Genomic DNA, 25,760 nt, shown 5'->3' on the forward strand with positions numbered 1-25,760 from the left:
AGGAACAGTTGTTACCCTACATAGAAACATAGAAAATAGGTGCAGGAGTAGGCCATTTGGCCCTTCGAGCCTGCACCGCCATTCAGTATGATCATGGCTGATCATCCAACTCAGAACCCGGTACCTGCTTTCTCTCCATACCCCCTGATCCCTTTAGCCACAAGGGCCATATCTAACTTCCTCTTAAATATAGCCAATGAACCGGCCTCAACTGTTTCCTGTGGCAGAGAATTCCCCAGATTCACCACTCTCTGTGTGAAGAAGTTTTTCCTCATCTTGGTCCTAAAAGGCTTCCCCTTTATCCTTAAACTGTGACCCCCTCGTTCTGGACTTACCCAACATCGGAAACAATATTCCTGCATCTAGCCTGTCCAATCCCTTTAGAATTTTATACGTTTCAATAAGATCCCCCCTCAATCTTCTAAATTCCAGTGAGTATAGATCCCCCTCAATCTTCTAAATTCCAGTGAGTATATCCACCAGTCTCCGGAACCAGTGAGGATAGCTTCACTCACCTCAACTCTGAACTGATTCTACAACCTACGGACTTGCATTCAAGGACTCTACAACTCACGTTCACCGTAATATTTATTTTTTATTTGTCTCCAATGTCAGCGCATCCTTAATGAGTATAATAGGGTTAAACCAAGAAATAATATGCCGGAGACCATTACATCAGTGGTGGGGAAATTATTGGAGACAGAACTTACTCATATTTGGAAAAGCATGGACTTGTGCATGGGTACTGTGGCTTTGTGCAGGGAAGGTCCTGCCTCACAAATTTGATCAAACTTTTGGGGAAGATTCATGAGGGGGCCAGGGCAGTGGATGTTGTATACGTGGACTTTAAAGAAGCACTTGACAAGGTGTCTCCTGGTAGGCTGATCCAGCATTTTAAGGCATGTGATCTATGGTGAACTAGTAAATTAGATATAAAATTGGCTTGGTCATGTATGACAGACTCTAATGGTGGAGAGGTGATTTTGTGATTGGAAATCTTTGACCAGCGGCTCTGCAAGGAACATTGCTAGGACCTCTGCTGTTTCAAAGTTCAAAGTCAATTTATTATTAAAGTACATATATGTCACCGTATACTACACAGGGATACATTTTCTTGTGGGCATTCACAGTAAGCACAGTAGAATCAATGAAAAGTCACTCACAATAAAAATGTACAAACAACCAAGTGCAAAAGACATTGTACAAATACAAAAAGATTTTTTAAAACAAAATAATATTATAAATAAATAAACAATACATATCAACAACACACGTTTCGGAGTCTATGAAAGGGAGTGCATGGATAGAGGAAACAGTTAGGTGTTGGGGTGAGTGAAGTTATCGCATCTGGTTCAAGAAGTTGGTTGTTGAGGGTCAGTAACTGTTCCTGAACCTGCAGCGTGAATCCTGAGGCTCCTGTACTTTCTTCCTGATAGTAGCAGCTTGGAGACAGTATGGCCTGGAGTGGGAGCGTACCTGTTGATGGATGTTGCTTTCCTGCGACAGCTCTCCTTGTAGTGTTACATTATTGATTTGGATGAAAATGTAGGTGGCTGGTAGGTTTGCACAAACTAAGAAACTGGTGGGGTTCAAACAGACAATAAGGTATAGTAGCAGAATTTGGCTATCTTGCCCATAAATAAGAACTGTTACTTAAGTGGACACATGAACTATTAGGGAAGGCTGCCTCTAATGACTGAATTTGTTTGAGGAGTTGACAAGGATAGTTGATGTAATAAAGGTTGATTGAAGTATTATTCTGCCTAGTCCCACCAACCCACACCTGGACCTTAGCCCTCACTACCCTTCCCATCCATGTACTTACCCTAATTTATCTTAAACGTTGCATCGAATCTGCATCCATCACTTCCACTGGCTGCTCGTTCCACGTTCGCACCATCCTTGGAATGAAGAAGTTTCTTCTCAGGATCCCCTTAAATATTTCACCTTTCACCCTTAACCTATGACCTCTAATTCAAGTCTCACCCAGCCTCAGTGGAAAAGGTCTGTCTGGATTTACACTATCTATACCCCTCAGTCACCACAATAAGGGAAGGTTGAGATTTCTTTGGAGGGATTCAGTGAGGGTGAGATTTCTTTGGAGAGGTTGTGGAGAGAAGGGCACACAATTTTGCAGTCTTTTTACCAGCCAGATTAGGTAATTATTAAAATAACAATAAAGGAAATAGTCACAGGAAGAGATAAAGCCCACAAGACCATAAGGGATAGGAGCAGAATTAGGCCTCTGCCACATCGAGTCTGCTCCGTCCTTCCATCCCTCTGGTTTATTATCCACCCCTACTTCATTCTCCTGCCTTCTCCCTGTAACCTTTGACATCCTGACTAAGAATCTATCAACTTCTGCTACAAATAGATCCAATGACCTGGCCTCCATTGCTGTCTGTGGCAATGAATTCCACAGATTCATTACCCTGAGGCATAAAGAAATTCCCCCTCATCTCTGTACTAAATGGATATCTCTCTATCCTGAAGCTCTGCCCTTTGGTCCTAGACTCCCCCACTAGTGGAAATACCCTCTCCATATCCACTTTCAATATTCGATATGTTTCAATGAGATTCACTCATTCTTTTAAAGAAAGAAAAGGTAGGAGAGATAAAAGTCACATTAAATAATAATCAAGACCAATGAATGACCAGGAGGCCATTCCCTCTGGGAACTTTGATTCATTCTTCATTGATTCCTGTGCCCCTTCCCATCAGTTCCAATGATTGACTGTAGTTCTCCCAGTTGAGTCTAAAACATTTTGTGTTTTGATGCAGTTTCCTTTGTAATAAAAACAGAAATGCACCGGGTCTACTGATTTCTACCACATTTGGTGTTCTCAGTGAAGTCTCCTCTACACCAAGCAGGCACTTGCAACCATTTTGTGGAACATCTGCTCTTTGCCCACAATGGCCACCCTGACATCCTGGTCCATGCCCTTTCGTTCAATAGGATATCTCAGTGATGAGGAGGAATGGATTTGCTTTCCTTGGGGAAGGCAGAAGGGGCAAAAGATCTGCATAAAATTATGAAGGGCATAGACAGGGCTGAAATGGTGAACTTTACCACATGGTGGAGGTGTCTGCGACCAGAGCATATGGGTTTGAAGTAGGGGAAACAATGTCTGGATGAATTCTTTTGCCTGGAGAATGGTTGGGATTGGGAAGGCAGAGGCTCTCACAACATTTCAACATGGAACATTACAGTACACAACAGTACAGTACATGCCCTTTGGTCTTTTTAAATCTTTCTCCCCTTTCCTTAACCCTTTGGTTTTAGACTCTCCCACCCTGAGATAGAGGCTGCAACCATGCACTTTAACTGCGCCCCTCCTGACTTTATATTGCTCTACAAGGTCACCCCACAGTCTCCTACAGTCCAGGGAAAACAATCCCAGCCTATCCTATATCTCCTTACAGATCATACCACTCAATCTCAGTGACATAAAACATAGAACATTATAGCACAGTATGTGCCTTACAACGCACAATGTTGTGCCAGCTTTTTAACCTATTGTGTGCAGTTTTGGTAACCTACCTGCAGGAAAATTGTCAATAAGATTGAAAGAGCGCAGAGAAAATTTACAAGGATGCTGCCGGGGCTTCAGGACCTGAGTTACAGGGAAAGGTTGAGTAGGTTAGGACTTTATTCTAGGCCTTTATCAAGTTGCAAAGCAGACTAGATGGGCCAAATGGCCTAATTCTGCTCCTATATCTTATGGTCCTTATTCCCAATAGCGTAGAAGAATGAGGGGCAATTTGATAGAGGTGAACAAAATTATGGGGTGGGGGGGGGGGGTGGGAACTGTAAAGATAGGGTTAATGCAAACAGCTTTTTCCGCTGAGATTGGGTGAGACTGAAATTGGAGGTCATAGGTTAAGGACGAAAGGCGAAATGTTCATGGGGAACATGAGGGGAAATTTCTTCACTGAGAGGGTGGTGAGAGTATGGACTGAGCTGCCAGCAGAAGTGATGAATGTGGGTTCAATTTCACCATTTAAGAAAATGTGGATAGGAACATTGATGGGAGGGCTATGGAAAGCTATGGTCAATGTACAGGTTGATAGGCTAGGCAGATTAATAGTTCAGTAAGAACCAGATGGGCAGAAGGGACTGATTCTGTATTCTAGTGTTCTATGACTCTTTGGCTCTACAATCAATGTAACCCTTTCCTCCTACAAATCCCTCCAGTTTTCTATCATACATGTGGCTAACTAAAAGTTTCTTAAATGCCCCAATGTATCCGCCACTACCACCTTCATTGGCAGGGTGTTCCACACACCCACCACTCTGTGTGAAGAACTTACCTCTGGTACCTCAACCACCCCCTCCTCCAATACTTTCTACCAATCATCTTAAAATTATGCCCCTTGAATGAACTATTTCCATCCTGGGAAAAATCTCTGGTTGTCCATTCTATTTATGACTCTTATCATCTAATCTACCTCTAACAAGTCACCTCTCTTTGGCCTTTGCTGTAAAGAGAAAAGCCCTAGCTCGCTCACCCTATCCTCAGAAGGCATCATGACAATGAAGTATCTTGAATCATCAACACATAAACAAGTACTAATCAAATGCCAGTAAATAAAACCACAAGATATAGGAGCAGAGAAAGGTCATCTGGCCCATCGAATCTGCCCTATTATTTCATCATGGCTGATCCAATTTTCCCCTCAGCCCCGATCTCTTGCCTTCTCCCCATATCCCTTCATGCCTTGACCAATCAAGAATCTATCAATCTCTGCCTTAAATATGTGGAAGTTTGGCCTCCACAGCTGCCTGTGGTAAAGAATTTCACATTCACCACTCTCTGACTAAAGGAATTCCTCCTCATCTCATTCTAAGAGGACACCTCTATTCTGAGGCTGTGTCCTCTGGTCTTAGACTCTCCCACCGTAAGAAACATCCTCTCCACATCCATTCTATCAAGTCCTTTCACCATTTGATAGGTTTCAATGAGGTCATGCCTCATTCTTCTGAATTCGAGTGAATACAGACCCTGAGCTATCAAACTCTCTTCATATGACAAGCTGTTCAATTCTGGAATCATTTTCATGAATCTCCTCTGAACCCTCTCCAGTTTCAGTATGTCCTTTCTAAGATAAAATAAACTCACAAGACTCAAGTGAGGCCTCACCAGTGCTTTATAAAGTTTCAACTTTACATCCTTTTATATTCTAGTCCTTTTGAAATGAATGCTAACATTGCATTTGCCTTCCTCACCACAGACTCAACCTGCACATTAACCTTCAGGGAATCCTGCACAAGGAATCCCAAATCCCTTTGCCCCTCAGTTTTTTGTCTTTTCTCTCCATTTAGAAAATAGTCAACCCCTTTTATTTTTCGACCAAAGTGCATGACCGTACAATTCACGGCACTGTGTTTTATCTGCTATTTCTGTAGCCTCTTTACTTCCTCAAAACTACTGTCCCTCCACCAATCTTCATATATCTGCAAAATTTGTAACAAAGCCATCAATTCCATCAGTGAAATCATTGACATATAATGTAAAAAGAATTGGTCCCAACACAGTCACCTGCGGTACACCAGTAGTCACTGGCAGCCCACCAGAAAAGGCTCCCTTTATTCCGAATCTTTGCCTTCTGCCAATTAGCCACTGCTTTACCCGTGCTCAAATCTTTTCTGTAATACCATGGGCTAATTAGCTTGTTGAGCAGTCTCATGAGTGGCACTTTGTCAAAGTCCTTCTGAAAATCCAAGTACACAACATCAACTGATTTCCCTTTGTCTATCCTGCTTGTTATTTCTTCAAGTAATTCCAACAAATTTGCCAGGCAAGATTTTCCCTTGAGGAAACCATGCTGACTATGGCCTATTTTTATCATGTGCCTGCAAGTACCCTGAGACCTCATCCTTAATAATAGATTCCACCATCTTCCCAACCACTGAGGTCAGATTAACTGGCCTATAGTTTCCTTTCTTCTGCCTCTTTCCCTTCTTGAAGAGTGGAGTGACATTTGCAATTTTCCAGTCTTCCGGAACCATTCCAGAATCTAGTGATTCTTGAAAGATCATTATTAATACCACCATGATCTCTTCAGACACCTCTTTTAAAACTCTGGGGTGTACACCATCTGGTCCAGGTGACTTATCTACCTTCAGAACTTTTAGTTTCCCAAAAAAACCTTCTCTGTAGTTATGGTAACTTCACACATTTCTTGCCCCCTGACACCTGGAACTTCCACCATACTGTGAAGACTGAGGCAAAATACTTATTGAGATCGTCCACCATTTCATTGTCCCCATTGATTGTATTAGTTGGCACAGACAAGACACACTGAAGGGTCTGTTCCTGAGCTTAATGACTTTCACCATCATCATTATGTGCCATGTCATATGATGTGGCTGATCATGGTCTTCCATCTGTCCACGACCATGATTATCCTAGGCCAATTTTTCTACAGAAGTGGTTGGCCATTGCCTTCTTCTGGTCAGTGTCTTTACAAGACGGGTGATCCTGGCCATTATCAATACTCTTCAGAGATTGTCTGTTTGGAGTCAGTGGACACATAACCAGGGCTTGTGATATGCACCAGTTGCTCATACAACCATCCACCATCTGCTCCCATAGCTTCACATGACCCTGATTGGGGTGATGGAGGGGCTAAGCAGGTGCTACACCTTGCCAAAGGGTGACCTGCAGGCTAGTGGAGGAAAGGAGAGCCTTACACCTCCTTTGGTAGAGATATATCTCCACGCATCTACAACTTTATAACAAGTTTAAAACAATAGATATTAATATAATCTCTTACTTGTTATCACTGATAAAATCTATTAGTTCCTGTTCCATTTTTAAAAGCATCACTCTGTCCCTGTAAAATGATAAAAATTGAGTCAATATAAATATACGTACTGTCAATAAACTTTAACTTAATGCTTTCCCTCAGATGTTCTGGGTATTCCTCATTATCCCCCTTGTTACCTTTCATTCCTAAAGTTATGGAGTAACAAAGCATGCAAGTGTGTGCCAGTAAGGCTTGTGAAGATAATTGCTCCTAATCTGACTCATCTCAGGTTCCCCAGGTCATGCATGGGGAAATCGTTAGCGTGCCACTTTCAGGCCAATTCACTCTTTATAAGGAGTGTGTACTGTACTGTGCAAAAATCAGGCACACGCAAAAAAATTCAGTAAAGTGAAGATGCTTTCAAAAATTAGAAAATGTAAATTTCCTAGGTATCAAGTAATTTACTATAAAGAGCAGTAAGCAGTAAAAAAATTAAATGAAATCAATATTTGGTGTGACCACCCTTTGCCTTTAAAACCGCTTGGACAACACTCTTGAAGCTCCTGTCTGCCATGAAATTTCTCCTTGGGAGAGACCTTGCTGATGTAGGATGACCACCTTGTGTCCTGTTGCTGTGCTCACTCTTGCCGTGATGTAGGAATTGATGATTTGAAGGTTAAACTGTCACATCCTTACCTTTTCGTCTGGTTGCCCTTTGCCCAGTTTGATTCCTTCTACACCCATTTCTGTTTCAATTAATCAGTTTAGTTCATACAGCTCAGTATGTCATTGATCATTAGCACCTGTTTGCTATCTTTGTTTAATCATGCACTGGGCGGTATACCTTCAATGTAATCAAGTTTTTTATTTGTTAAATGGTCTATTACTTAATATGTTACTTTCTTTAACATAAAATAAACATTTCTCAGTAACATAAAAATTTGTGGAAAATTAATGACTGGAAATTTAAAATTTGCTCTTTTCAACTGCCACTCTATTACAGAAGACAAAAAATAAACATCTAAAACAAAATTAATATAAAAAAATCTAGGTTACCAAAGTCTTTTATACAGTATTGTATGTTCTCCCAGTGATGATGTGGGTTTCCTCTGAGCGCTCCGGAATCCTCCCACATCCCAAACATGACAGACAGATTAGGGTTAGCAAATTGAGGGGATGCTATTTTAGCACTGGAGGCATGGCAACACCTTCAGGCTACCCCCAAGCACGATTCTCAGACTGTGTTCGTTGTTAATGCAAACAACGCCATTCACTGTATGTCTCAATGTGATAGATAAGGTTAATCTCTTAAATTGAGTAAGCAATCACCCCTTCACCTCAGCGACAGAGGAATTACCCATTTCGCTTTACTAAATATGTCTCAATGTGAATTATAATACATGCAAAGATTGTTTAAGACTGTACCACTTTGCTTAAGTAAATCCAGTGACAATAACATCAAAACTATTGTTCAGAATTTAATATTATAACCTAGAAGAATGATATCAAATTACAAGAAAAGTGTGTGCAGAAGTCGAGCTTTCACTAAAGATCCACTGTTTTACATCATGGCTGTATGCATCATCATTGTGATTATGTGCTGTGCCTTATAACATGGGCGATCATGTTCTTGCCAATTTTTTCTACAGAAGGGGTTTGCCATTGCCTTCTTCTGGGCAGTGTCTTTACAAGACGGGTTACCCCAGCCATTGTCAATACTCTTTCAGAGATTGTTCGCATGGCGCCAGTGGTCATATAACCAGGACTTGGGATATGCACCAGCTGCTCATATGACCGTCCACCACTTGTTCTTGTGGCTTTATGTGACCCTGATTGGGGGTGGGGGGGCTAAGCAGATGCTACACCTTACCCAAAGGTGACCTGCAGGCCAGCAGGTGGAAGGAGCACCTTACACCTCCTTGGTAGAGATGTATCTACACCCGGCCACCCAATAGCTGGGTTAAGGTTTCAATAAAGTACTTGAAAGGACTTTTTAATCTTATATTTTTGCCTGTTTGTCTCAGATGCACATATTCAGCTTTCAGCTCTGCCCATGACAAGATAATCTTTATGTTGGCGCAAATATCGCTTTATAGCGGGGGTTCCAAACCCTTTTATGCCATGGACCCCTACCATTAACTGAAGGGTCCATGGAGCCAAGGTTGGGAACCACTGCTTCATAGGGTCAGAACATTCTTCCTTAAAAACAAGAGATTCTTCAGATGTTTGGAAATTCAGAGTAAACACACACAAAATACTGGAGGAATTTAGCAGGTCTGGCAGCGTCTCCAATCCCTTCTCAACAATGTCATCACACGTCTTCCTTAATAAAGTAAAACATTCCAAGGACCTTCATGTCAGTGATTGGACATAATCTAACCAATCCATGTCAAGCACTATATAGAAAGATGACCAAAGGTTGAGCAAACAATGCAACAACTTCAGGCTGGTATGGGAAGGTTTAGTAACCTGTGTATCTTAGACCTCTGACAGGAGAATGCAGGACTGTCGATAGTGAAAATGGAAATAAAAACCAACGCAAGCTTTCATGAACATGAAGGCCCTGACATCCCAAAGGTCTGGAGATGAGAGGACAAGAAGGGATTCAAAAAAAGGATGAGACTTTAAAAAAATTGGTACCTCCTGTATCTAATAACGTGGCCGCTGAGTGTGTATCTGTGGTTTTCTGCAGCTGTAGCCCATCCATTACAAGGTTCGATGTGTTGTGCATTCAGAGATGCTCTTCTGCACTCCACTGATGTAATGTGTGGTTATTTGAGATATTGTTGCCTTCCTGTCAGCTTAAAGCAGTCTGGCCATTTTCCTCTGACCTTTCTCATTAACAAGGGTTTTTGTTCTTCACACCAATGTTGAATTTCCCCATGGGGATGAATAAAGTATCTATCTATCTATCTGTAAGCTCTGGACTCTAGAGACTGTTGTGCACGACAACCCCCAGCGATCAGCAGTTTCTGAGATTCTCACCCATCCCGTTGGGAACCAACAGTCATTCCATGGTCAAAGTCACTTGGGTCACATTTACTCCCAATTCTGATGCTTGGTTGAACAACTAAACCTCTCGCCCATGTCTGCATGCTTCTATGCATTGAGTTGCTGGCACATGATTGGCTGGTCAGATATTTGCATTAATGAGCAGCTGTACAGCTGCACCTAATAACGTGGCCACTGAGTGTACTTTTATCAGAATCCAAGTCAGTCAGTGAGCAATAAAGTTTATTGGAGAACATGATTTGACCTGTGTTTTGATATGGGCATCATTGCTTAGAGTGAACTCTGGGTTATGAAGTGTTGGGGGGGGGGCAGGATAAAGATCATTGAAATTTATTTATTTATTGAGATGCTCAAAGGAGATCGCAAACACGTTGTTGAGTTTGGAGGCTTGTGTGCCTCAATGACCCAGAGAGTTATGCTGGTTGGAATCAAGGTTTTATGCCAAACAAGTCAAAGGGTAGAGGCCAGACTAAGAGTGGTCCACCGATCCTCCAGGTTCAGGGGTTCAGCTCAGGGCTAACAACCCTGACTGGTAAAACAAAATTGTTACAAAAACAGCAATGAAGAATCCTTCTACATCTGAGTGTGAGGATATTCCTGAGTCTCCACCCGGGACTTGCATGACTGACAGTAGTGAAAACCGACAGAAAACCACTGGCATGATGAAGGAAGCCTTGAACACAGCTAGAGATACCTTCACTGCTGCCCTAAACACCAGCAGCATAATGTGCAGTAAAAAAAATTAAGATAGAGCGCAGACTAGACCCTTCCAGCCCTTTGAGCTGTTCTGCTCAGCAACCCCCAATTTAACCCCAGCCTAATCCTGGAACAATTTACAATGACCAATTAATCTACTAACTGGTCCGTCTTTGGGCTGCGGGAGGAAATCAGGGTGCCTCGCAAAAATCCATGCTTTTCACGGGGAGGTCGTACATGCTCCTTACAACTAACTCCAGAATTGAACTCCGAACTCCAGCGCCCTGAGTTGCAGTAGTGTCGTGCTAACTGCGATGCTACCGTGTTAGATTAAAAGGCAACAGAAATCCGGATGACTGAGTACTCCAGGCAGCAGATGAGCTGAGTCAGAACAGAACTCCAAATCAATAGTCTTATTTTCAAGTGGTTTGAATGACTTTGGACAGCTGCCAGAGAAAGGAGTAACTAAAATCACTGGCTAATGAACTCCTTGCTTAATAGCTTTTGTCTTCCTGTTAATATATTGGGGTGGCATGGTAGCATCGTGGTTAGCACAACGCTTTATAGTACCGCCAACACGGGTTAAATTCCCACCGCTGTATTAAAGAGCTTGTATGTGTATGTTCTCCCTGTGATGGCGTGGGTTTCAGCCGGGTGCTCCGGTTTCCTCCCACAGTCCTAGTAATGGGTTAATTGGTCACTTTAAATTGTCCTGTGATTAGGATTAAATCGGGGGCATAGCTCAAAGGGTCAGAAGGACCTATTCGTGTGTGTGTGTGTGTGTGTGTGTGTGTGTGTGTGTGTGTGTGTGTGTGTGTGTGTGTGTGTGTGTGTGTGTGTGTGTGTGTGTGTGTGTGTGTGTGTGTGTGTGTGTGTGTGTGTGTGTGCCCTTAACTCCTGGTGGAGTTGTCAGGGCGTCATCATAACAAGCTTTTAGCACCGATCATTTTGGCGATTGCTCATCGTACAGCGTGTCTTGGGCATCTGAAACCCGGCGGAGCCCGTCCCTCTCCAGGTTTTTTTTACGAGGTCGAGTTGCTAGCTCGACACTCAACACAAGCATGGATGGAGAGCGCTGTATCCATGCTGTATCTCAATAAATACAAAGATAAATACACCGGAGCACCCAGTGATTGATAAGTTTGTGGCCCAAGGTAGAAGGAGTCAATTTTAGAAAACCTAGCACATAGTCCCCTCCTACATTTACACACTTAAGTCCAGCAGTTGTGAAGCATACGGATCCCTTCTTTGTAGAAGTGGTCCAAAACAGGGGTGATTGATAAGTTTGTGGCCTAAGGTAGAAGGAGATGAGTTATACAGCTCTCATTACATGCACGTGCAGTTCAACTCTGAGTGAAAGAGCAGAAAGTTAATAACATCTCCTTCTCCCTTAGGCCACAGATTTATCAATCACTCCTGCTGTGGACCACTTCTGGAGGTCCAAGACGCCGACTTCTACAAAGAAGGGATCTGTATGCTCCACGACCGCTGGACTAAGTGTGCAAATGTAGGAAAAATAAATGTGCTAGGTTTTCTAAAATTGACTCCTTCTCCCTAGGCCATGAACTTATCAATCACCCCTCATTACATATAGGAGAAGGAGGTTTCTGTCCAAGTTGTAAACTAGGTGGAGATCAAGAGAGGGGGTGGTCAGGTTGAACTGAATGGCTTGCATTTTTTCAGGTGGGAAATGATGTGATTTGGGATGAAGTTGAGGGGCAGTATGCAAATGAAAAGTAGGAGAGGGGAAAAGGACTGGAGGCAAAATGATTTGGTAAGAAAACCAATCTAGATGAAAAAAATCCTGAAAGTGTGGGTAAGCATTCAGTAGGCCAGGCAACATCAATAGAGAGAGAAACAACAGTTAAAATTACAGGCCAAGATTAAAAGTGTACATCTGAAAAATTAACACTTTCTCCCACCACAGAGGCTGCCTGATCTATTGAGATCACTAGCATTTTCTGTTCTTATTCCATTCCGTGATAGCAAATGTTTTAAGGTTGTCATAGTAGGGAGTGGGAAGGGGTTGTGAGGATAAGCTCCCACTACCTATTAAATGCTCTCAAAGGCGTGCACCTCAAATAGTTTCTGACATCCAAGTTCAGCTTCTGGCCTTCACATGTGGCTTAGCTACTAAGCCTGGCAAGACCGTTTCTACTGACAGGTGAAGGGACAAAGATGGGTTACTGACACCTTAAAACCAGACGCTTTAGGCAGATGGGGTTCATGAACCATGGTTGGCAGCTCAACTAGGAGAAGGAAAACTCCGATCCCAAATCTCCAGTGCCTTCTGGCTCTCCCACTCATGGAAAGGCTTCCAGGGTAAATCGCAAGGAAAAATCCAGAGCTGAGTGCCTAAGGCAGTCCTACATTGAGCTGAATGCTGACTGGAATCTCCTGTGATGCTGCTGGTGTCAAATTGTATCAGTCTCCGCTGTTCCTTTGGCTTCATTAGATGCATGGCGAGGGGGAGCTTTCCACATAGGCAACAGCTTGCTCTCCATATTGTATTGCCCCAGCTTGCATTTAGACAGTGAGTACACATCCATGGTCGACCCTGATCAACTGAAGCCGCAGTAACTGTTTTATCCCGATGTCTAAGGTAAATCATGACTGGAGTGAATTAAACATGGAATTGGGAGCGGGGGTGGTTGAGAGATGGGCTCAGAACTTAAGGATGACAATCTGCTCTAGAACTTTGGTGAGGAAAGTGAAGTTGGCTATTTGATGTATTTTACAAAGGCAGGCAAGGCTGTTTCCCTTGAGGAGAGAAACGATGATGGCAGATTTGAAGAAGGAAGCAGGAAAGGAAAAAGAATCAGTAACATTATAAATTTGCAACATCTACCAGTAAAGCAGGGGTCCACAACCTTGTTAATGCCAGGGGCCCCTCCCATCAAACTTATGGGTCCATGGACCCGGGTTAAAGCACTGCTGAGATCTCTCTTGGAGTATTGGGAACAGTTTTGAGCCCCTTATTTAAGAAAGGATGTGCTGACATTGGAGAGGGTTCAGAGGAAGTTTATGAGAATGATTCTGGAAACGAAAGGCTTATTGTATGAGGAGCAATTGATGGTTCTGGACCTGGGAGTTCTCTTTGAAACCTGTTGAATGTTGAAAGGCTCAATAGAGTAGATGTGATGAGAATGTTTCCTGTGGTGGGGGGAGTCTAGGATCAGAGGGCACAGCCTCAGAACAGAGGGACATCCATTTAGAATGGAGATAAGGAGGAATTTCTTTACCAGACAGTGGGGAATCTGTGGAATTCGTTGCCACAGGTGGCTGTTGAGGCCTGGTCACTGTGTGTATGTATGACAAAGGTTGATAGGTTCTTGGTTATTCAGGGTGTGTAAGGTTACAGGCAGAAGGCAGGAGACTGGGGTTCAGAGGGAAATGGATCAGCCATGATGAAATCTCGGAGAAAACTTGAGGGGGTGAATGGCTAATTCTGCTCCTATATCTTATGCTCTTAAGGTCTTATATGCCATGCTTGTCTTCACAGGTTAGGACACAAAATATAAGAGTTCAGATGCTTGGTTGCAACTTTATAAAACATTGGTCAGACAACACTTAGAACATAGAACATAGAACAGAACAGCTCACAATGTTGTGCTGAACCATTTAAATTAGTAGTCAAATTGCTAACTAAACTGATATCTTGTGTACACAATGTCCATATCCTTCCATTTTCCTCACATTCATGTGCTAATCTAAACGGAAAAAAAGGATATGCCATGATGGAATGGCGGAGCAGATTTGATGGACCAAATGGTCTAATTTTGCTCCTATATCTTATGGTCTTATGGTCTAAACATCTCTTAAAAGCCTCAATTGTATTTGACTACACCACCACCACATCAGGCAGCACACTCCAGATATCTGTCACTCTCTGTGTAAAAAACTTGCCCTTCACACCTCTGAAATTACCCCTCTCACCATAAATGTATGCTCTCTGGTATTAGACATTTCAACCCTGGGAAAGAGATACTCCCTGTCCACTCTATCTATGCCTCTCATAATCTTATAAACCTCTCTCAGATCTCCCCTCAGCCTCTGCCGCTCCAGAGAAAACAACCCAAGATGTTTTAGGGGGTTCAAGTTGTCACCCAATGAAGAAGATCACTTTATTGCCACTATGTGAAACATACCAGAATTGATAATGCTTCGATGCCAAGCATAAAACACAGGACAATACCATAACAGACAACAGAATGGCAACCAACAATTTACAAGGCAATAGTGGAAACAGCCATGAGCATTCAACAGTTAACAGACTGGTCACATGTGCAAACGTCCATAATCATACTTAAATAAATGTGAACATATGGACAGACTCAATAATTGTCATCAGAACAAGGAGGGAAGGAAAGACCATTTAACAGACGTTGTGCAGGGATGGCTGGGGTATTACACCTGAGTGAGTGAAGGTGCTGGATAGAATGCAGAGGAGATTAACCAGAGTGTGGCCTCACAGATACACACCTGGCTTAGGATCTTATCATAATCTTACTACATCTCATTGTAACTGTTATATTAGTTGTGCTTTTAGTGCAGTTTATTTTAATTTACTGCTTTAAGGGAGAAATCCAATGATGACTGCAGTATATCGTGCCTCCTCTATATCGTGTGATTTATTAACCATTTGGATTGCTGTTTAACATTTCTATTGCATTTTTATTTAATGTAAGTTCAACACAACACTGAAAACTTTGACAAACTTCTATTGATGTGTGGTGGAGAGTGTATCGACTGGCTGCATCACAGCCTGGTATGGAAACACCAATGCACTTGTACGGAAAATCCTACAAAAGTAGTGGATATGGGTAAATCTTTCCCCTCTACAGAGCACATCTATATGGAGTGTTTTTTGCAGGAAAGCAGCTTCCATCATCAGGGACTGTACCACCCAGGACATGCTCTCCTCTTGTTGCTGCCATCAGGAAGAAGGTACAGGAGCCTCATGACTCACACCACCAGGTTCAAGAACAGTTATTACCCTTCAACCATCAGGCTCTTGAACCAAAGAGGATAACTTCACTCAAGTTCACTCGCCCCATCACTGAGATGTTCCCGCAACCCATGGGCTCACTTTCAAGGACGCTTCATCTCATGTTCTCGATATTTATTGCTCATTCATTTATTATGGTGATTTCTTTCTTGTTTTATTTGCTCAGTTTGTTGTCCTTTGTACACTGGTTTTACACCCAAGTTAGTACAGTCTTACACTGATTCTATTATGGTTATTATTCTATTATGGATTTATTGAGTATGCCCACAATAAAATGAATCTGAGGTTTGTATATGGTGACATACATGTATTTGAATAATAAATTTACTTTTGAACTTTTTGAACCTTGAATTAAGTACAGGCCAACAAAAAGATGAGTAGAAGGGACTGAAGAAAGAGGTGTGGACCTAATATATCAAAGATTCATTGATAGAGAAAAGCTAGGTAGGTGTCCGGTGAATAGATGTAATTGCAGAGGGAAGGCACAGACGTGGGCAGTGTCAGATATGAGATTCGTCACTGGTGCCTAACACATTTAGTGAAAAGAATTATGACATGGCACACTCTGAGGGACAATTGTGGCAGTGTAATGATTAACAGCAGGGCCCTTAACACCTCAGCAGGAGTTATTAGATGCCAAATAGAATGCTGTAAAGGTGTCACATAGATAATTACAAATTCATTGTTATAACAGTCAAAACTGAGCGATACCTCCCTAGGAACAGCCGTTTATAATTATTATCATCTAATGGTTCCCCTCCATACCCACGCCTGTTCCTCAGGAGTGTGGTTCTCTTGACTCACAGCCTTACAATGCAAGGCCTAATGGATGGGATAACAAACATCGTCATTCCCACCATCAATGTCCTCTTCAACAGACAATGCCTCAAGAAGCTGGCATGTATTGTTCAAGATGCTCACCATGTGAGATGGGGGAGATTTTAAATGAATATTTTGCACCTCTGTTTACTCAGGAGACAGGCATAGAGTCTGTAGAAGTGAGGCAAAGCAGCACTGACTTCAAGGACTCGATACTGATTACAGAGGAGGAGGTGTTTGCCGTCCTGAGGCAAGTTAGGGTAGATAAATCCCCAGGGTCTGACAAGGGTATTCCCTCAGACCCTGTGAAAGGCAAATGCAGAAATTTCAGGGGACTTAAACCATCCTTAGTGACGTGTGCGGTACCGGCGGATTGGAAGATAGCTAATGTTGTTCCACTGTTTAAGAAAGGCTCTACAAGTAAACCAGAAAATTATAGGCCAGTGAGCCTGACATCAGTAGTATTGGGTGGTATTCTGAGTGACCAGATAGATGAGTATTTAGAGAGACATGGACTGATTAGGGATAGTCAGCATGCTGTCATGCATGATAGGTTATGTCATTTTCCAGTGGTACAATATCAACTCTCATCTCCCTTTTACTCTTTATATAACTGAAAAAACATTTGATATCCTGATTTATACTATTGGCTAGTTTGCCCTCATTTTTCATTTTTTTCCTTTCTTATTGTTTTTTAGTTGCCTTTTGTAAGATTTTAAAAGCTTCCCAATCATCCAACTTCCCTCTCGCTTTTACTACCCTTTCCTTGTTCTTTATGCAGAATTTACCTTCCCTTGTCAGCCACGGTTGCCTACCCCTGCCATATGTGAAATTCTTCCTCTGTGGGACATATCTATCCTGCGCCCTGTGAACTATTCCCAGAAACTTCAGTCACCTCTGCTCTGCCATCATCCTTGCCAGTATCCTTCACCAATCCACCAGGGCAAGCTCCTCTCTCATGCCTCTGTAATTCCATTTATTCCATTGCGATACAGACACATGTGAATTGTACTTCTCCCTCTCAAGCTGAAGTATGAATTCAACCATAGTATGATCACTGCCTCCTAAGGATTCCTTTACATTAGGGTCCCTAATAAGATCAGGATTATTACACAACACCCAATCCAAGATGGCCTTTCCCCCAGTAGGCTCAGTAAATGACCCCAACATTCTCACAGGTGAAGTTACACCTCACCTGGAAGGACTGCTTGGGGTCCTGAATGGGAGGTGTAGGGGCAGGTGTGGCACTTGTTCTGCTTGCAAGGATAAGTACCAGGAGGGAGGGATGAAGGGAGAAGGAAGTCGCATAGGGTGTGATCCCTGCAGAAAGTGGTGGAGGTGGGGAAGGAAAGATGTGCTTGGTGGAGCGATTCCATTGAAGATGGCAGAAGTTGTGGAGAGTTATGTGCTGGATTCAAAGGCTAGTGGGGTGGTAGGTATGGGCAAAAGCGACAAGGCTTGGCGAGGATGGGGTGAGGGCAGACACGTGTGAATCGGAAGTGATACGAGTGAGGATAGCATTGATGGCGGAAGAAGGAAAACACCTTTCTTTGAAGAAGGAGGACATCTCATTAGCTCTGGAATGAAAAATCTCATCCTGAGAGAAGCTACAGCAGAGGCAGAGGAACTGAGAGAAGGGCTTGACATTTTTACAAGTGACAGGCTGGGAAGAGGTAGAGTCCAGGTAGCTGTGAGAATTAGTGGGTTTATAAAAGAGATCAGTAGATAAACTGTCTCCAGAGACAGAGACAAAGAGATCGAGACTGGGGGAGGGAGGTGTTGGAAATGGACTAAGTAAATTTGAGGGTAGGGTGGAAGTTGGAGGCAACATTGATGAAGTTGATGAGCTCAGCATGGATGCAGGAAGCAGCAGTAATGCAGTTGCTAACGTAGCACAGGAAACGTTGGGGAGTGAAACCGGTGTAGACTTGGAACGTAGACTGTTCTGTGTGGCCGACAAAAAGGCAGGCATAGCTGGGACCCAAGTGAGTGCCCATGGCTCTGGGAATACAAGTCTATAATTCCTTGATGCATCATATGTAGATAGGGTCATAAATAAAGCTGTTGGCACACTGGCCTTCATAAATCAAAGCACTGAATACAGCAGATTGGATGTGATGTTGAAGTTGTATAAGATGTTGGACAGACCTAATTTGGAGTAATGTGTGCAGTTTTGGTCACCTACCGACAGGAAAGATGTAAATAAGTTTGAAAGAGTGCAGAGAAAACTTGCAAGGATATTGCTAGTCAGAAGGACCTGAGTTATATGAAAAGATTGAATAGGTTAGGTCTTTATTCCTTAGAATGTAAAAGATTGAGGGGTGATTTGATAGATGTATACAAAATTATGAGGAGTATAGACAGGGTGAAGGCAAGTAGGATTTTTCCATTGAAGTTAGATGGGACTACAACTAGAGCTCATGGGTTAAAGATGAAAAGTAAAAAGTTTAAGGGGAACATGAATGGAAACTTCTTCAATCAGAGGGTTGTGAGAGTGTGGAATGGACTGCCAGTGTGTTTGATTTCAATGTTTATGAGAAGTTTGGATAGGCACATGGGTGGTAGGGGTATAGAGGGCTATGGTTCCAGTGCAGGAATGTTAAATTAAACCGCCAATGGCGCCAGCTGGTAGTTTAAATGGTTAGGCTTGGACTAAATGGGTCAAAGGGCCTGTTTCTGTGCTGTAGTCTTCTATGACTCTATCCAGGACATGTCCTCTTCTCATTACTACATCAGGGAGGTAGTACAGGAGCCAAAGACACATACCCAAGGTTTCAGGAACAGCTTCTTCCCCTCCGCCATCGGATTTCTGAATGGTTCATGAACACATGAACACTTTCTTATTATTCCCTTTATTTTGCACTATTTATTTATTTTGTGCTATTTATTTATTTTGTAATTTTTAGTAATTTTATGACTGCATTTTACTGCTTCTGCAAAATAACAGATTTCATGTCATATATGGAGGTGATTATAAATCTATTCTGATTCTGATTCTGATTCTGAGAGCTAATCCTGATGGAATCTAAGTTGGATGATAGAAGTACATAAAACATATACTTCTTATATGAACATACCGTATACATTATACAGTAGACAATATGTTCATGTTCATATATACAACCTCCAAGAGGACCACAACCTTGTCGTGACTTGCATGCCTCAATGACCCAGAGAGCTATGCTGCCCGGAGTCAATTGAAGGGTTTTGGAAAAAAACGTCGACTGTACTTTTTTCTATAGATGCTGCCTGGCCTGCTGAGTTCCCCAGCGTTCTGTGTGTGTTGCTTGGAGTCAGGGCTTTATGCTTTGCCTCTTGGTAGGGTCACCCATGCCTAACAGGTCAAAAGGTAGAGGCCAGACTAAGAGTGATCCTCTGATCCTCCAGGTTCGGGGGTTCAGCTCAGGGCTAACAACCCCGACTGGTCAAACAAAACTGTTAGGGAAACACCAAAGAAGAATGTTTCTACGGTATTCCTGAGTCTCCACCCAGAACCTGCATGATTGACAGTAAACTGAGAGGAAGCTACTAACGCAGCGAAGGAAGCCGTGATCACCACCAGAGACGGAGGACCCTCATTTCTGCCCAACCACCAGTGGTGCTTCTGGCATAAAAAGAAGAATGTTTATATATATATATATATATATATATATATATTCATTCATGTGCTAATCTAAACGGAAAAAAAAGATATGCCATGATGGAATGACGGAGCAGACTTGATGGACCAAATGGTCTAATTTTGCTCCTATATCTTATGGTCTTATGGTCTAAACGTCTCTTAAAAGCCTCAATTGTATTTGACTACACCACCACCACATCAGGCAGCACACTCCAGATATCTGTCACTCTCTGTGTAAAAAACTTGCCCTTCACACCTCTGAAATTACCCCTCTCACCATAAATGTATGCTCTCTGGTATTAGACATTTCAACCCTGGGAAAGAGATACTCCCTGTCCACTCTATCTATGCCTCTCATAATCTTATAAACCTCTCTCAGATCTCCCCTCAGCCTCTGCCGCTCCAGAGAAAACAACCCAAGATGTTTTAGGGGGTTCAAGTTGTCACCCAATGAAGAAGATCACTTTATTGCCACTATGTGAAACATACCAGAATTGATAATGCTTCGATGCCAAGCATAAAACACAGGACAATACCATAACAGACAACAGAATGGCAACCAACAATTTACAAGGCAATAGTGGAAACAGCCATGAGCATTCAACAGTTAACAGACTGGTCACATGTGCAAACGTCCATAATCATACTTAAATAAATGTGAACATATGGACAGACTCAATAATTGTCATCAGAACAAGGAGGGAAGGAAAGACCATTTAACAGACGTTGTGCAGGGATGGCTGGGGTATTACACCTGAGTGAGTGAAGGTGCTGGATAGAATGCAGAGGAGATTAACCAGAGTGTGGCCTCACAGATACACACCTGGCTTAGGATCTTATCATAATCTTACTACATCTCATTGTAACTGTTATATTAGTTGTGCTTTTAGTGCAGTTTATTTTAGTTTACTGCTTTAAGGGAGAAATCCAATGATGACTGCAGTACCAGGCCTCCTCTATATCGTGTGATTTATTAACCATTTGGATTGCTGTTTAACATTTCTATTGCATTTTTATTTAATGTAAGTTCAACACAACACTGAAAACTTTGACAAACTTCTATTGATGTGTGGTGGAGAGTGTATCGACTGGCTGCATCACAGCCTGGTATGGAAACACCAATGCACTTGTACGGAAAATCCTACAAAAGTAGTGGATATGGGTAAATCTTTCCCCTCTACAGAGCACATCTATATGGAGTGTTTTTTGCAGGAAAGCAGCTTCCATCATCAGGGACTGTACCACCCAGGACATGCTCTCCTCTTGTTGCTGCCATCAGGAAGAAGGTACAGGAGCCTCATGACTCACACCACCAGGTTCAAGAACAGTTATTACCCTTCAACCATCAGGCTCTTGAACCAAAGAGGATAACTTCACTCAAGTTCACTCGCCCCATCACTGAGATGTTCCCGCAACCCATGGGCTCACTTTCAAGGACGCTTCATCTCATGTTCTCGATATTTATTGCTCATTCATTTATTATGGTGATTTCTTTCTTGTTTTATTTGCTCAGTTTGTTGTCCTTTGTACACTGGTTTTACACCCAAGTTAGTACAGTCTTACACTGATTCTATTATGGTTATTATTCTATTATGGATTTATTGAGTATGCCCACAATAAAATGAATCTGAGGTTTGTATATGGTGACATACATGTATTTGAATAATAAATTTACTTTTGAACTTTTTGAACCTTGAATTAAGTACAGGCCAACAAAAAGATGAGTAGAAGGGACTGAAGAAAGAGGTGTGGACCTAATATATCAAAGATTCATTGATAGAGAAAAGCTAGGTAGGTGTCCGGTGAATAGATGTAATTGCAGAGGGAAGGCACAGACGTGGGCAGTGTCAGATATGAGATTCGTCACTGGTGCCTAACACATTTAGTGAAAAGAATTATGACATGGCACACTCTGAGGGACAATTGTGGCAGTGTAATGATTAACAGCAGGGCCCTTAACACCTCAGCAGGAGTTATTAGATGCCAAATAGAATGCTGTAAAGGTGTCACATAGATAATTACAAATTCATTGTTATAACAGTCAAAACTGAGCGATACCTCCCTAGGAACAGCCGTTTATAATTATTATCATCTAATGGTTCCCCTCCATACCCACGTCTGTTCCTCAGGAGTGTGGTTCTCTTGACTCACAGCCTTACAATGCAAGGCCTAATGGATGGGATAACAAACATCGTCATTCCCACCATCAATGTCCTCTTCAACAGACAATGCCTCAAGAAGCTGGCATGTATTGTTCAAGATGCTCACCATGTGAGACGGGGGAGATTTTAAATGAATATTTTGCACCTCTGTTTACTCAGGAGACAGGCATAGAGTCTGTAGAAGTGAGGCAAAGCAGCACTGACTTCAAGGACTCGATACTGATTACAGAGGAGGAGGTGTTTGCCGTCCTGAGGCAAGTTAGGGTAGATAAATCCCCAGGGTCTGACAAGGGTATTCCCTCAGACCCTGTGAAAGGCAAATGCAGAAATTTCAGGGGACTTAAACCATCCTTAGTGACGTGTGCGGTACCGGCGGATTGGAAGATAGCTAATGTTGTTCCACTGTTTAAGAAAGGCTCTACAAGTAAACCAGAAAATTATAGGCCAGTGAGCCTGACATCAGTAGTATTGGGTGGTATTTTGAGTGACCAGATAGATGAGTATTTAGAGAGACATGGACTGATTAGAGATAGTCAGCATGCTGTCATGCATGATAGGTTATGTCATTTTCCAGTGGTACAATATCAACTCTCATCTCCCTTTTACTCTTTATATAACTGAAAAAACATTTGATATCCTGATTTATACTATTGGCTAGTTTGCCCTCATTTTTCATTTTTTTCCTTTCTTATTGTTTTTTAGTTGCCTTTTGTAAGATTTTAAAAGCTTCCCAATCATCCAACTTCCCTCTCGCTTTTACTACCCTTTCCTTGTTCTTTATGCAGAATTTACCTTCCCTTGTCAGCCACGGTTGCCTACCCCTGCCATATGTGAAATTCTTCCTCTGTGGGACATATCTATCCTGCGCCCTGTGAACTATTCCCAGAAACTTCAGTCACCTCTGCTCTGCCATCATCCTTGCCAGTATCCTTCACCAATCCACCAGGGCAAGCTCCTCTCTCATGCCTCTGTAATTCCATTTATTCCATTGCGATACAGACACATGTGAATTGTACTTCTCCCTCTCAAGCTGAAGTATGAATTCAACCATAGTATGATCACTGCCTCCTAAGGATTCCTTTACGTTAGGGTCCCTAATAAGATCAGGATTATTACACAACACCTAATCCAAGATGGCCTTTCCCCCAGTAGGCTCAGTAAATGACCCCAACATTCCCACAGGTGAAGTTACACCTCACCTGGAAGGACGGCTTGGGGTCCTGAATGGGAGGTGTAGGGGCAGGTGTGGCACTTGTTCTGCTTGCAAGGATAAGTACCAGGAGGGAGGGATGAAGGGAGAAGGAAGTCGCATAGGGTGTGATCCCTGCAGAAAGTGGTGGGGGTGGGGAAGGAAAGATGTGCTTGGTGGAGCGATTCCATTGAAGATGGCAGAAGTTGTGGAGAGTTATGTGCTGGATTCAAAGGCTAGTGGGGTGGTAGGTATGGGCAAAAGCGACAAGGCTTGGCGAGGATGGGGTGAGGGCAGACACGTGTGAATCGGAAGTGATATGAGTGAGGATAGCATTGATGGCGGAAGAAGGAAAACACCTTTCTTTGAAGAAGGAGGACATCTCATTAGCTCTGGAATGAAAAATCTCATCCTGAGAGAAGCTACAGCAGAGGCAGAGGAACTGAGAGAAGGGCTTGACATTTTTACAAGTGACTCGGTGGGAAGAGGTAGAGTCCAGGTAGCTGTGAGAATTAGTGGGTTTATAAAAGAGATCAGTAGATAAACTGTCTCCAGAGACAGAGACAAAGAGATCGAGACTGGGGGAGGGAGGTGTTGGAAATGGACTAAGTAAATTTGAGGGTAGGGTGGAAGTTGGAGGCAACATTGATGAAGTTGATGAGCTCAGCATGGATGCAGGAAGCAGCAGTAATGCAGTTGCTGACGTAGCACAGGAAACGTTGGGGAATGAAACCGGTGTAGACTTGGAAGATAGACTGTTCTGTGTGGCCGACAAAAAGGCAGGCATAGCTGGGACCCAAGTGAGTGCCCATGGCTCTGGGAATACAAGTCTATAATTCCTTGATGCATCATATGTAGATAGGGTCATAAATAAAGCTGTTGGCACACTGGCCTTCATAAATCAAAGCACTGAATACAGCAGATTGGATGTGATGTTGAAGTTGTATAAGATGTTGGACAGACCTAATTTGGAGTAATGTGTGCAGTTTTGTTCACCTACCGACAGGAAAGATGTAAATAAGTTTGAAAGAGTGCAGAGAAAACTTGCAAGGATATTGTTATTCTGAAGGACCTGAGTTATATGAAAAGATTGAATAGGTTAGGTCTTTATTCCTTAGAATGTAGAAGATTGAGGGGTGATTTGATTTGATAGATGTATACAAAATTATGAGGAGTATAGACAGGGTGAAGGCAAGTAGGATTTTTCCGTTGAAGTTAGATGGGACTACAACTAGAGCTCATGGGTTAAAGATGAAACGTAAAAAGTTTAAGGGGAACATGAATGGAAACTTCTTCAATCAGAGGGTTGTGAGAGTGTGGGGTGGACTGCCAGTGTGTTTGATTTCAATGTTTATGAGAAGTTTGGATAGGCACGTGGGTGGTAGGGGTATGGAGGGCTATGGTTCCAGTGCAGGAATGTTAAATTAAACCGCCAATGGCGCCAGCTGGTAGTTTAAATGGTTAGGCTTGGACTAAATGGGTCAAAGGGCCTGTTTCTGTGCTGTAGTTTTCTATGACTCTATCCAGGACATGTCCTCTTCTCATTACTACATCAGGGAGGTAGTACAGGAGCCAAAGACACATACCCAAGGTTTCAGGAACAGCTTCTTCCCCTCCGCCATCGGATTTCTGAATGGTTCATGAACACACGAACACTTTCTTATTATTCCCTTTATTTTGCACTATTTATTTATTTTGTGCTATTTATTTATTTTGTAATTTTTAGTAATTTTATGACTGCATTTTACTGCTTCTGCAAAATAACAGATTTCATGTCATATATGGAGGTGATTATAAATCTATTCTGATTCTGAGAGCTAATCCTGATGGAATCTAAGTTGGATGATAGAAGTACATAAAACATATACTTCTTATATGAACATACCGTATACATTATACAGTAGACAATATGTTCATGTTCATATATACAACCTCCAGGAGGACCACAACCTTGTCGTGACTTGCATGCCTCAATGACCCAGAGAGCTATGCTGCCCGGAGTCAATTGAAGGGTTTTGGAAAAAAACGTCGACTGTACTTTTTTCTATAGATGCTGCCTGGCCTGCTGAGTTCCCCAGCGTTCTGTGTGTGTTGCTTGGAGTCAGGGCTTTATGCTTTGCCTCTTGGTAGGGTCACCCAACAACCCCGACTGGTCAAACAAAACTGTTAGGGAAACACCAAAGAAGAATGTTTCTATGGTATTCCTGAGTCTCCACCCAGAACCTGCATGATTGACAGTAAACTGAGAGGAAGCTACTAACGCAGTGAAGGAAGCCGTGATCACCACCAGAGACGGAGGACCCTCATTTCTGCCCAACCACCAGTGGTGCTTCTGGCATAAAAAGAAGAATGTTTATATATATATATACACACTAAATGAACATGTATGTTCTGATTATAGAACATAGAACATAAAACATTACAGCACAGTTCACCGGTCCTTTGGCCCGGAATGTTGTGCCAACATTTTAATCTACTTTAAGATCAATCTAACACTTCCCT

At 42.5% G+C, this 25,760-nt stretch overlaps 1 protein-coding gene across 10 annotated transcripts in view; it reads right to left on the reverse strand.

The window, feature by feature from the left end:
• The window catches only part of LOC140721728 (cAMP-regulated phosphoprotein 21-like), a 342,335-nt gene that overhangs the window by 113,709 nt on the left and 202,866 nt on the right, over window positions 1-25,760 (reverse strand). For 9 of the 10 annotated variants that reach the window (XM_073036862.1, XM_073037093.1, XM_073036971.1 and 6 more), the window contains one exon: window positions 6,778-6,837. The exons of the other annotated variant lie outside the window; for it this stretch is intronic. In XM_073036862.1, the coding sequence (XP_072892963.1) occupies window positions 6,778-6,837 (60 nt within the window). The remainder of the gene's footprint in view (window positions 1-6,777; window positions 6,838-25,760) is intronic. 10 annotated transcript variants of the gene reach the window in all.

The sequence above is a fragment of the Hemitrygon akajei genome, chromosome 1 (assembly GCF_048418815.1).
Source record: "Hemitrygon akajei chromosome 1, sHemAka1.3, whole genome shotgun sequence".
NCBI lineage: Eukaryota > Metazoa > Chordata > Chondrichthyes > Myliobatiformes > Dasyatidae > Hemitrygon > Hemitrygon akajei.